This window comes from Tinamus guttatus, unplaced genomic scaffold (genome assembly GCF_059628265.1).
Source record: "Tinamus guttatus ecotype Peru unplaced genomic scaffold, ASM5962826v1 Tinamus_guttatus_pri_ptg000093l, whole genome shotgun sequence".
Lineage (NCBI taxonomy): Eukaryota > Metazoa > Chordata > Aves > Tinamiformes > Tinamidae > Tinamus > Tinamus guttatus.
Window position 1 is genome coordinate 298543 of NW_028288627.1, and position 12451 is coordinate 310993.

Here is a 12451-nt window from a genome sequence, read left to right on the forward strand (position 1 = left end):
AACGCTGTTGTCTGTACTGAAACGCGTGGACAAGTGAGTTATTTCAGTTTACCCTCCTGTTGTCGGCCGGGCTGTGGTAGAACTGGGCTATGGCCACCTCACTTGTGTTCCCGTTGCTGAAACTGAATCGCTCCGAAATCTTCTTAAAGCTCTTCCCGTAGTCGTAGGACACGTAGACCTGCAAAGGAGCAGTTGTAGCACAAGGAACATGTGCTTCCCAACCCGGCTCTTCCTCCTGTTTACAGATATTTCAGGAAACTGCAGCGGGGCAGGTGGAAGAGGCCACAGAGCAGCAGGATGAAGGCAGGGCCGCCGTCTCCAGCGCTGCCACCTCTCGTGAGCATCACTGCTCCTTACGCTCCAGGGAGCTGCTTTTCGGCAGCTCTGCAGCAGGGTTTGCAGGAGAGCTGGAAGGGAGGTGTAGGAGCACAGCCACTATAATGACTCCCGATTTTTGGCCCGCTCCTGCCTCCTGGCTGCCGCTCCTGCCTGGTCAGCAGAGACCCAGGCGGCTGCTCCATCCCATCCTGCTGTCCCCAAGGCTCCGGCATGGGGGATGGATGTCTGGCCATCCTGTGCCTGGGGGACTCAAGCTGCAGGGATGCCACCCTCCCTGTGGGGCCGAGGAGCCACCAGCATCGCAGCCACCAGCACCCCTCCGGACATGCCTGCGTCACACACTCACGTCGCTGTTCTTGGGCCCCAGCAAGGATAGGCTGTCTCTGGCCAAGGCCACGATGACGTTGCTCTTCTCGCCCGCCCAGTGAACGACCATCTGGTTGTGGGAGTCGTTCAGGCTGACCTGCAGCACAGGGAGAGGGACACGGAGCCGTGAGCGCCACACTGGGAAGGGCAGAACCAGGAGGAGAGCTGGCAGAGAGGATGCAGAAGCACTGCAGTGATGGAGGAGCAAAAGCGCATGGACATGGGGAGTCCGGACTTAGCACATCTCACGGGAGGGCTGCACAGCTCAATGGACAGGTGCTTGGATACATTAAAAGCAGAGTTAAAAATGAGCCCCTCTGCTTTCTGTGTGGTGTGCTGTACGCGGGATGCTGCTGCGAGCATCCTCGTGCTGGGGAGCGAGAGCAGCACAAAGCGGCTGCCCTTGCCCTGAGCATCGCTGCACACCCCAAACCCACTGCTGCCCCCGGCAGTAGGGTCTCACCAAGTATTTAATTTAATACATTTGAGTACAATTTAATTTAATTTAATTTAAACTGCGCAATGGCTGAGGTTAAGCGATGTCTTCTCTATTTGAGCATCACCTTGCTCATCTACCATGTAAAGGCACCAGAGTAATGTGCCTGCAGGGGTGAGTTTTCCTCCTGTTCCTCCTCGACGCAATAGGGAATGGGTGAAAAACAGAAGCTAAAAGCCAGGGACAAGAAGTGATCTCAAGTCCAGCCCAAATATAAGAAAGGCCAAAGAAAAAAGAAGATCCCCTTTTCCACAGCTCTTTTGTCCCAGACAAAACCACGAGAGCATCACTCTGCTTTCCCAAATGTTCCTAACCGCCCCCCCCCGACCCCGCAGCAGTGATTTCCCCCGTGCATGTGTATCAAGCAGCAGCATGTGAGCAGGGCAGGCCAGGAAGGGCTGGTTTCTAGGGGGAAGCCCTGGCAGGGATGCTGCAGCCCTGAGCATCACTGCCCCAGGGGCCTGCTTGAGCTCCTGCAATGGGCAAGTAAAATGTGGGGGAAAAAAAACAAGGGTTTTATTCTGGGGAAGGAGGGGGAGGCGGGGAGTGAGGCAGAAGTCTGCAAATCCCGCTTATGTAACAGGTTCACGCACAGCAGAAGCAGAAAATGCCAAGCAGAAAGCGGCGCCGGGTGGCACGGCACTGTCCCCGCTGTCACCAGCCATGTCGCCGCTGGTGACCCCCGTCCATGCCACAGCGCGGGCCCACGCACCCCGCGAGCAGCAGCGGGAGAAGCAGGAGCTGGGGCTGCTTCCCAACCCGGAGCCTCCCCGTGCTTCGCCTGCCCGCTGCCCCAAGCACGCGCAGCAGCAGCACCCGATCGTGGCCCTGCTGGGACGTGGGTGCTTGTTTTCCCCCAAAAGCTGGCTTTTATTCGCTCGTTTTCATGCTGGAGGGCAAAGGAATGGTGTGGGGGGGGCTGTTGTGCAAGAGAAAGGAGCGAGCGGCCCCGCTGAGCTGCTTTTCCTGAAGGAAGACCTTCAGGAGGAAGATTTTCCTGTTTTCCCTAGGGAAAGGCAAAGGCGAGGTGCGCTGGTTGCTCTCCGAACCAGTCCCTAGGCCAAGAGCACTGTGGCGCCAACCCTACGGCATTTTCGGCAGTGTTTTGCCTTTTTTTTCTGCAAGAAACGTGATGCCGGGGCAGCAACAAAGGCATAATACCCATGGGATTCCTCCCCTGGCTTTATTTTAACTCAAAAAGCCTCTAAAACTCTTTTTCTGGGGCCAAAAATGGCCTATTCAGTCAAAGGAAGGGGCCTGGAGCTCGTCAAGCCCAGCTGTGCACCAAGGCCAGCAGCCAGGGACAACCTGATTAGCCGCAGGGCACAGCTGGCCCTCGTTAGGGCCACAGCCACATGACCCCGGGGCAACCGAGTGGGCACCCAACCTCCATTTAGAGGCCGGCTGGAGAGGGGGTAAGGTTTGCTCCTCTGCAGGAGGAAGCTTGTGCTTAGCAGGAGCTTTTGAGCAGCTCCAGGCCACTGAATGGGGCTTTTTTTTTGCTTTTTTGAGACTTAAAGTGTTGTTGCCTGAAGGATGCTTTGCCTTAAGGATGCCTTGCCTTGTAAGTCTTTGGGTTAGGAGGCCCAGGTGTTCCCCTGAGCCAGGCCTAGGCATCCCTGTGGGTAGGAACCACCACCTGCTGCTAATGATCTCATTAAGGTCCCCCTGGGGTGGTGCAGTAACATGGCTACCGCTGGGCTACCAAGCAAGGGGCTGTGTTTCTGCTTTCCAGCTATCTCTGCTGGTAAGGTTCCTGGTGTCTTGTCTATCAGGCTGCTTGCTATGAAACATGCTCTAAAGAACACTTTGAGTTCAGGCCGTTGCTCTCTCTAACACGAGAAACCCTTCTCTGCTGGTGGGGACACTGGTCGAGCAGCAGGGACGTGTGTCGCAAAGCCCTTGTGCTGTGGCACCTTCCCTGAAAACCGGTTTGACCGAGGAGCAGGCAATGGCTGTTGCTTAATGGAGACAGTATTTAGTGCAAACTCCCCTTAATGGGGATGTTTTTGTGGTCCTTGCCAAGTGATTAAGTGTATATGAAAAATGCATGAAGTTCCAATTTGTCCTCCTAATACGTGAGGTGCCAAACGAAGCCCAGGAGGGGAGAATTGGAGCCAAGGTGCAGCAGAGACTGCTTGTGTATGTAATTAATGTAGCGAATGCTGCTACCGTGGCTCAAGGTTTTCCTTTTCTTAACAGGGACTTCCCTCAAAATGATTTGCCACCAAAACGGGACAAGAACGGGGTGACCGGAGCCGGCGTGGTGCTGGAAGGCGCTCCAAAGCAGGTACTTGCTCATGGGGGTTTAGGGGACATGGCGAGGGCCTGAGCATTACCTTCTTAAGAAGCGGGTGGGGGAGAGGATAATGTTTTTAGGGCTCCTGAGACAAGGTAAGTGTTGTGAGATTCTGTGGTGGGGATGCTCTGCATGGGGATGTTGGTATGGGAGATGTGGAGACGTGTTCTGCTGCCCCGTGCGTGAGCCCCTGCCCATCAAGGACCTCTCCATCACCAGGGAGCTCCAAAGCCCTGCCTTCCTGTGCAGGATGCTGCGTTTCCCCAGGCAGATATCGTCCCTTCAGCTGCGATTAGCTGCAAATAAAAGCCTTGCCCTCTTGCTGACTTGTACTAACGCCTGCCACCCAGAGCAATGACAAGTGTTAGGACACCATTAGGGCTATTCTGGGCCTGAGTGGCTTTAGGGGTGAACTGCGTGTGCCTCGGGGTTGGCTCTGTCGGGAATGAGCACTTCAGCTACGCGACTGGGGCTGTAGGACGTGTGTCTGTTAATACCAAGGGATGGATGAGAAGCCTTGGTGGCTGCGGCTTGATGCTTGGCAAAATGTGAGCTGTGCAGGGAGAGATTGCTAGGGATCGCTGCTGTCTTCAGGTTTTGTGGGATGTCTCAAAACAAAAGTAGTTCCTAGGTGTTCCTGAGTGATTAAAGAAGTGGCTGCTACTAGGGCTTGCGCACTGGGGGTGCTGGAGTCTAACAGGGCTGTGTGGCTTTGAATGCCCAGACTCTTAGTGCCGCTTCTGGCTTAGATGGTGGCTCCCAGCGGAAATAAGCTCAGGGGTGCTGTGTTCCCAGGCTGTGCGGCGGTCTCCTAAGGGCAGGTCCCCTCGCGAGTCCCCCCTCGGTGTCCTTGGAGGCACAAACACCTCCCCGGCGAGGGTTACACAAGGGCCCAGCAGCGCGGGTGCGCCGCAGCGTCCGTGCCGGGCGCGTCCCGCATCCAGGGCGCGCTGCCGGCCGCGTGCGCTCCCGCCGCAGCCCCGCTGCCTCCCGCTCCGCTCCCGAGCGGCTGCTCCCATCCCGCCACGCTGCTTGGGAACACGGCCCGCGCCTGCCGCCGGCTCGCACCGAGAAACGCCGAGCGCGGTCTCAAATCACTGATATGGAACACGGGTGACTCATTCCAGACAATGCCAGGCCTGGGTTAATTTTGTTAATATTGAAATCATCTGGTAGCTGAGTTGTTTTCTCTCTGCTACCACCAACAGAGCTGCTTCTAGGACGGAAGAGGGATCAGAGAAGGGATACGAGGGCAGAGTTAGGAGCCCAGTTTTTCCAAGGGATGGGCAATTCCTGCTAAGTGCGGTTCCCAGAGAGCCTGCCTTTTCCTTAGCTTACACTATGGGGGACCAGAGGCAGCTTGAGGTGAGCGCTGGTAAAAGCCGCAGTGATGGGGAAGGGTGTCTCCCTGTGGGGGGTCTGCACTGAGCCCTGTGGCTGGCAAGTGCTTTGGCAACCGAGCGCGCACGCCGCGGGGAGCGCGCTGCCGGGCTGGCAAACTAGGTCAGCATTAAGTATGGTTCGTTTCCAATGGAGTGTAATCGATTTCTCCAGGCACGTAGCTGGACGCTTTCATCCCGGCAAGCGCGCTTCCGTATCCCCCTTCCCCAAGGAGGGCTCTTTGCCGCTTGTCAGTTTGGGAGGGCAGCAGTGTGGACGGGTTTTCTGTCCAAGAGGTGCTAATGGCCTCAAAAGACCAAGGGGAGCGCCAAGGGAAGCTCTGCCCTGAGCTGCAGCAGGATGCTGCAGAATGCCCCTGCTGCAGGGCTGCTCGAGCCAGGGACGAGCCTTGTCTGGGGGCGTTTTGCTTCCCCTGCAATCTGCAAGTGAGCTGTGCAGCCGAGATGGAGATGATGGTATCTCCTGCTTAAAGTCTGTGTTGTTATTCAAATAGAAGCTGAGTTTTCCCTGCTGTTTAAAAAGAAAACGAGTGTCTTAGAGCTCACTGAGTCTCCTCACAGGGGTGATGGTGCTTTAAATCTAATGCAGGCTGCAGCAGTACTTAGTGCTCCAAGTATTAGCAGCTGAGGGAGTCATGTCAGGTCTCGGAGCGTGGCTGGGCACAGCAATGTCACAGGGAAGGCAGGCGGGGCGGCAAGGGGTTGCTGTGCCCTTACGCAATGAAATGGTAGATGGCCTTGAAATAATGAAAACCTGGTCCTTTTCCTCCAAGGCGGGATCAGTTATCACCAGGAAGCAGCCAGTTGGAGAGGGATGAAGCATATGCCCGAGGGAGGGAAAGGGATGAGCTGCTGCTAAGCCGGGCAGTGATGCCTGCAAGGAGGGATGGGGAGGCAGGGGACGAGGGCTGCACGGGCAGCAGGACGCGAGGCCCCACAGCACGTGCGGCAGAGCGAGGGCTCACAGGAGCAGCCAGAGGCTACAGAACTTGTCCTGGGCCCCTGGGGAGCTTTAATCAAAGGTCTCCTGCAAGCTGTGCAGTTTTGGGGGAGGTTTCAGAGGGTGCCTTGCACTGAGGGTGCTAATCGGGGCAGGGCTGCCTGCGCTCCTCGTTGCGGTGTTACGGCATAGCAGTCGAAGGGCTCTCCCCTAACCCTCGGCTTTTCTCTTGCTTTCAGGACAGGGAGATGCTCGCTAACCTCCCGCGCTGGCCCTTCTCCTCGGTCTCACCCCGGCTGTGACGCTCGTGGGACACTGACCCTCAGCGGACGGAGGACACTGTGACCCAGCACACAGGTAGGCAGCTCCTGCAGCAATTTCTCTGCTACTTGTTCTTCTGCATGCAGTCGAGTCCTTGCAAGCTATACGGTTTGTGGCTGGTTTTCTGGATTTTAACAGGACAGTTGGGACATTTCAAGTGTATACTCCTGGAGCCTGGTGCTTGCATCCAGACTTGCTTAGCCAAAGCAGGGAGCAGTGAAGCGAGGTCTGCGGGTGACTTGATGCCTCGCTGCTGTGGAGGTTCATGCTGTCAGGAGAGGCTCTGTACAGGCTGTGCCTTGGCTGCATGGGAGGGTGTGTGGCAGTGCTGGCCCCGCAGGGTGTCCCCAGCAGCTGTCTCACCCTGCGGTTCTTCTCATGGACAGTGGCAGCCCAGCCATGAGCTGCAGGGGCCAAGTGACCCTCGGAGGTGAAGGTGTGCAGGGAACAACCTGTCTGGAAGCCGAGGGCTCGGCCTCTCTGTTGTGGCTCTGGAGTAAGAAAAGCTGGAGGGGAGGGAGCGCAAAGGTGTGCGGGGGCTGCCCCGGCCTTGGTGGTCACTGCGCCCCATTAAGCTTTGCTGTGGCCCTAGGTGCAGGCAGAGCAAGGAGCAGATGGGCTGTGATGGTCCTGGGCAATCTGCGTAACGAATCGCACTTGTGACCCTCTCGATGGGGTGAGGGCTCTGGGAGGCCGTTAGTGCTAAGCAAGCTCTGCTGGGCTCTTGAGGAGCTGTGATTGGTGTTGACTTGGTCCTCTGCACCCGATTCCTGGCTGTTGTGGTGAGTCCCTCTTGTTCTTGTCCCCCGCAGCGGTGACAGGCGGCACGATCCTCTCCTTGCCGTTCCCTTCGTCTTTGCTTGGCCTGTGTCGGGACCGCGAGTCGGAGGCTGCGGAGGGCAGGAGCCAGCTGGTGGCATATGGCTGTGTGACCTGCCAAGCACGGAGCGGCGCGGTGGCCCCGATGAGGGCTGCACGGCTCGGCGTCCCTGCGGGCATGCGGATGCTCCCTCCGAAAGCTCCCCCTTTGCCGTGTCCCTGTTTTTTGGGCTGCTTTTCCAGCAGCACAATTTGCTGACGGTGTTAGAGGACTTGGGAGGGATGGGGTTTCTTGGTGCTTTCAACAAGATGTGCAGCCTCGTCCTCTGTGTTTGCAGTTCCGTGTTGTTGGATTTGTAATGGAGGCTGGGTGTGCTGCCTCCTTCCTTGCACGATTTTCTTGGTTTTTGAGACCATGACTGAAAATAGGGGTTTGGGAGTGGGGTAGGAGCACTGCTGTGCCTGAAAACACTCAAAAAGGTTGCGTTCTACTGATAAACTTCCTGGTGATGTCTGGTACCTGGGCTTTAAAACTCCTGCTTCCTGCCCCAAAGCTGTGGAAGGGCAAGTTTTTGTATTCGGGTCTCAAACTGTATGTCTCACTGTTTGCAAAAGTGATTCAGTTCCCCAGGCAAATCCCTTTTGAAAGCTTAAGGCAACAAGAAAAGACCAAACAGAGGCAAACTTTGATGTTTAACTCCCACTGCTTCCTATTTGTCCTGTTCTGGATAGCGCTGGGATTACGGCAGCCTCTTAGATTTGCTGCTACATGTCAAGGCTATGGAGGCTGCTGCTGCCAAAGCAGCTTTCCACCTGACCTGTTCAGGTGGGTTATGTGAAAGCCACAGGGAGCTGAAGGGAAAATGCTATAAACATCTCAAAGATGAGACAAAAGAGGGAAAATGCTATAAACATCTATTCAAAGATGAGACGAGCGTCCTGTTCTTCCTGAAATAGCATAGCTGAGCTCTCTAAAAACCAGTTAAATGCTGGGGAATGGCGAGATGAAATAGGTTTTCAAAGTGGGTAGGAAGTCCTTGGCCTGTAAAATGAGGGAGCGGGAATAGAAGGGTTTGGAGCAGTACAAGTAACACTCTAGCAGCTCTAGCTGCTCTAGAGCTTGTCCTGTCTGGTAGAAAGGGTGAAAAGCAGAATTTGCGGGGCCTGGGGAGAGCGAGCGCAGATGGCTCTGAGGATGCAGCCCCCCTCGGCGTGTCACCCCCTTTGGGGGCTGGTCCCGCTCCCCCTGAGCAGCCTTGGTGGCACGCGGTGGCACATGGCAGCATAGAGAGAGGTCAAAGGGTGCACGTGAGCACAGTCCAGCGCAAGAGGGCTGGGTGACACAGGCTGTGGGAACCCTATTCTGCTGCCACCTCAAGAGTGGTGGTTATGGGAGAAAATAGAATGTGAGGGAGCGGGGGCCAAACCCGCTGCCCCTTGAAGCCTGGGCAGGGGTACATTTAGGACCTAACGCACAAGTCTTTGCGACAAGCAACTCCTCTTTTCAAGGAGCAATGGCACACTGATCAGAATGGCAGCTCAGAGCCCCTCACACAGAGCAGGGGACGGTGCCGGGCCACGAGCCATTTCTCCTGCTGCGAGAAGCCACCTCCCTCCGCTTGCTCGGAGCGGTGAAACGTTACCACAAGCACCTCCAGCCGCACAGATATAATGCCCCCAACGTGCCCGTCCCCAGCCCCGGGCCCCGCTTGGCCAGGTAGCGCAGGCAGAGAGCCGGCCTGGCGCGCGAGCGTGCGCTCCGGCTGCCGAGCAGCCCCGCTCGCCTCGCCGGGCACCCGCACGCCAATAAAAGATGCAGAGCGGGAGCAGGGCTCGCGCGAGGCGGGGGAGCAGCGAGGCTTGGGGGTGGCAGCGAGCAGCGAATTCACCCCCAAACGCCTGCCCTCCCGCGAGGGGACAAGCGCGCGGGCGCCCGCAGTGCTGCCCCCCGTGCCAGACCTGCCTCCTCGCGCCGCTGCCCTCCTGCTCGTGCCCCCGGGGCTCTGCGGCGGGGGTGATGGCCGGGGGGCAGCGCTGGGGCTGCGGAGCGCGGGGGTGCCGCGGGGGCGCGCGGAGCTCACCTGCCCGTACACCTGGATGGGCTCCGGCGCGGCGCGGGGCTGCAGCGCGGAGCCGCCGCTCGCCGCCAGCAGCAGCAGCAGCGGCGGCGGCAGCAGCAGCAGCCGGCGGCGGTGCCGGGGCGGCGCGGCCCGGCGCGCCCCGCCGCTGCTCGGCGTCGCCATGTTCGTGCCGCCGGGGCCGGGCCGAGCCGGGCCGGGCGGAGCGGAACGACACGGAGCGGCGCGGCGCGGAGCGGAGCGGCTCGGCGCGCCGCCGCCCGGACAGAATGTGCAACGGGCAGCGGCGCCGCTCCCCGCCCCCGCCGCCCCTGCCCGGGGGGGCCCGGCCCCCGCCGCCCCGAGCAGCTCCGGGCGATCCCCGCTGCTCCGGGCGATCCCCGCTGCGCCCCGACGTGCGGCCCCGTGCGCCCCAGCGGCGCGAGCGCCGGTGCTGGCCGATGTCCCCGTGTGCGCGAGGTGGCCGTGGCCACTGTGTCCCCGCCGTGCAACAGGCAGAGGCAGCCCGCGGGGTGCAGCAGCTGCAGCGGTGCTGCGGGTGTGCTGCCTTCGCTGCCAGGTGTTTCGGTCGGAGGGCAAGCCGGGGCGGTGTGTCCCGTGGTCGTCACCCCTGCGGTGCTCGGGGCCTGCTGCGGGGCACGAGGTGGCCCCAAGGTGTGTGCCCTGGGCCTGCTCTGATGCTTTCCGGGGCCCCGTTTTAGTGGTTGATCAAGTGTCACGTACCTCGGGAAGCTCTTGCCGTGCGTCTCGCTGCGCCTGTGTGAGCAGGGCTGGACAGGAGCGGTGACAGCCTGGCCGTGCTGCAGTTTGGCGTGCCTCAAGGCCACCTTTGACTATGGGGAGTGTAGTCTGTGATGGGAGAGCTTTCTGGCCTATGGCTTTGAACCTTTTCCAACCTCCCAGGAGCTCTCTGCTCTTCCTTGAGGTCATGCTACCACCATGTGTGTCAATGTATCAGGACCCTCTCCTTTCCCTGGGCTCATCTCTATGCTGATCTTCTGTATTCCTGCCTGTTACTCTCCCAAAACTGCAGCTGACAAGCCCACAGCGTTTCTAAATCTCTACCAGACTCGTGCATAGATTGACCGAGGTGGTGACATGTTTTGGGGTTTTGGTTTGAGGCTCCTTGTGATTTCCAGCATTTCGTGGGAAGGAAGAGCAGCTGTTAAAGACTTCTGTTTCCTGTAGGGGATGATTTATGAAGTCCATGCAGCGTGTCGTTATTGAGGAGATTATCTTGCTCACCGACATTTGCACTGCTTGTCCAGTTTGTCTCGAGCACCATTTCTGTGCTGGGCTGTTTTGCACAAGGTGCAAGTGATGCCTTTGTCACCCTCCAGCCTTTTTTGGGGGTCAAAGCAGTGCTGTTTTCCATGTAGGATAACAGTGCTGCCTTGGTGTCCCTGGTACTGTCGGGAGGTCTCCAGAGAAAATGGATGCGAATGGCAGCGAGGGAATGGCTGTGCAGAAATCCTGCCGGCAGCCCTGGGGCGAGCTCGCTCCCCCTTTCATAGCAGAGATGATGTCTGGATCTTTCCCCGGGGTCCCTTTCGCCTAGAAACCTAGTTAGTGCATTTCGGCCGCAGGGTCGATGCGATTACGGGCCCTCCTAATAAAGCTTGGAGCTGTCTCGCCAGCTGTAATGTCCCTCTGGGGACAGAGTCGATAGGAGATTTGTGCCCAGTGAGAATGCCGGGAGCTGATCCTTCCTGGGGCCGGTTTTCTCGGCAGGGGAAGGAGGCCGGGGAGGGCTGCTGGGCACAGGGTGCCTCGGGTCTCCGTTCGGGGCTCGGTGCGCGGGGCTGGCACGGCCCCGCGGGGCTGTTTGGCTTGGCGCGAGGGCGAGAGCGGTAGCCGGGACCTCGCGAGTGAACCTAGAGCTGTAACTGCTAACAGATGAATGGCTCTTTCTTTACGGAGGGAAATATATTTTTTGTCTGCCAGGGTAGTTTTTTTTTCTTTTTTCTTTTTTCTTTTTAAAAAAAAGGGAGGGCGGGAGGGAAAGGAATCCGTCTCCTGCTGTAGAGGGGAGGGGAGCACGGCCGAGTTTATTTTAAGGTCCATCTGGATTTCATCAGCAGTGCGCGCGGTGAACCCGGGGAAGGAGGTGAGCAGCCCCCTTCCCCTCCTCCCTTTCCGGCTCCCCACACCGGTCCCAGGGGCACGTGCAGCAGCGCGGGGCCGGGAGCGAGCGGAGAGCGCGCGGGGCCGGGATCGGTGCTTGTGCAGTGCATGTCTCCGGGGACGCTGCCGCGCGGGGTCGCGGGCCCCGAGGGCTGCAGCTCTTGGAGGCCCAGGAATGCTCCGTACGGTGAGGTCGGGGTGCCGGGAGTGCCGCGCGTGCCGTCCAGCTGGCATCGCCGTGCCCCTTGGGAAAGGCCGCGAGGTGCAGATCTGAGTCACGTTCGCGTTTAGTTCATGGGTCGCCTCGCTTTTATAGGAGCAATTAGCAGCCTTGTCGCCTGGGGAGCCAAATCTCTCCATGGGGCATAAGTGGAGCTCCGCAGGTCACTAATCCCTTCTTTCCCCTTCCTCTCTTGTGCCAAGAATCCCTGGCTCAAAATCCAGGCTGGTAATTGTTTCTTACAGGTCTTGCTGTTCGTAGTACTTGGGCGAAGCGACCGCTTATGTCTGGAAGGGAGCGTGGTCTCTTCCACACTCGCTGGGTTGTTGGTACCGTCGCTTTGTTCCTGGGTGCCCTTCGGCAGCTCCAGGTGGTTTCGCATCTTGCTGCAGTTTATTTGCTCTTTGGACCCTGCAGCAGATCCCAAATAAATAAGTTTCTGCCACATGCATTTAAGCCACGAGCGGGCTTGGAGGAAGGACGGGGGGATTTGGTGTTCTGCTCCTGGACCAGACCGTGTTACAGACCCGTCATAGCGCAGGGATCTCACTTGGCTGTGCTGTCACCCTCTCCTTGGCGCCCTGTCTTACAAGTCCTGCGTCCCCCAAAGGCGCTGCTGGCAGTTTGGCCCTCTCTGCGCGCGGTGTCCCGTGCCCGCTTGCAGCATCCTCAGAGCATCGTCCCAGCTTCTCCCGCCGCAGAGCATCCGGGCCGGCTCCGCGCCGCGCCGGAGGAGTCTGCCCGCCTCGCTGCACCGAAACCGCCACCGAGCAAGCGGTCCCGCTGCGGCTGCCCACCTCGCGTTGCCTCCGCTTTTATTGGCATCGTGGGAGCCATGGGGCTCGTGCATGTGGTTTTTGGAGCCGGCGCTGCGGCTCTTTGGCGTACGAGCCTTTAATTTACAAAGCAAATGTCCAGAAGGAGCTGGCTGGGGGTTTCAGAGCTGCCACGTGTTGCAGCGAGCTCTCGTGGTCTTTGCTTGTGTTCATGGAACAGTCTTGTAAGGGTCTGGAGCATGTGGACACCCTTGAACCTCATGGTCTTCCCAA

General features: G+C 58.6%; 1 protein-coding gene across 1 annotated transcript in view; it reads right to left on the reverse strand.

Annotated features, from left to right (window-relative positions):
• SORL1 (sortilin related receptor 1) overlaps positions 1 to 9253 on the reverse strand; it is a 34572-nt gene extending 25319 nt beyond the window's left edge. Inside the window, exons 1-3 of the mRNA XM_088520591.1 lie at positions 9062 to 9253; positions 686 to 802; positions 53 to 178 (exon numbers count right to left, since the gene is read on the reverse strand). Coding sequence (XP_088376717.1) covers positions 53 to 178; positions 686 to 802; positions 9062 to 9223 — 405 coding nt within the window. The 5' untranslated portion in view covers positions 9224 to 9253. The remainder of the gene's footprint in view (positions 1 to 52; positions 179 to 685; positions 803 to 9061) is intronic.
• Positions 9254 to 12451: the final 3198 nt, after the last annotated feature.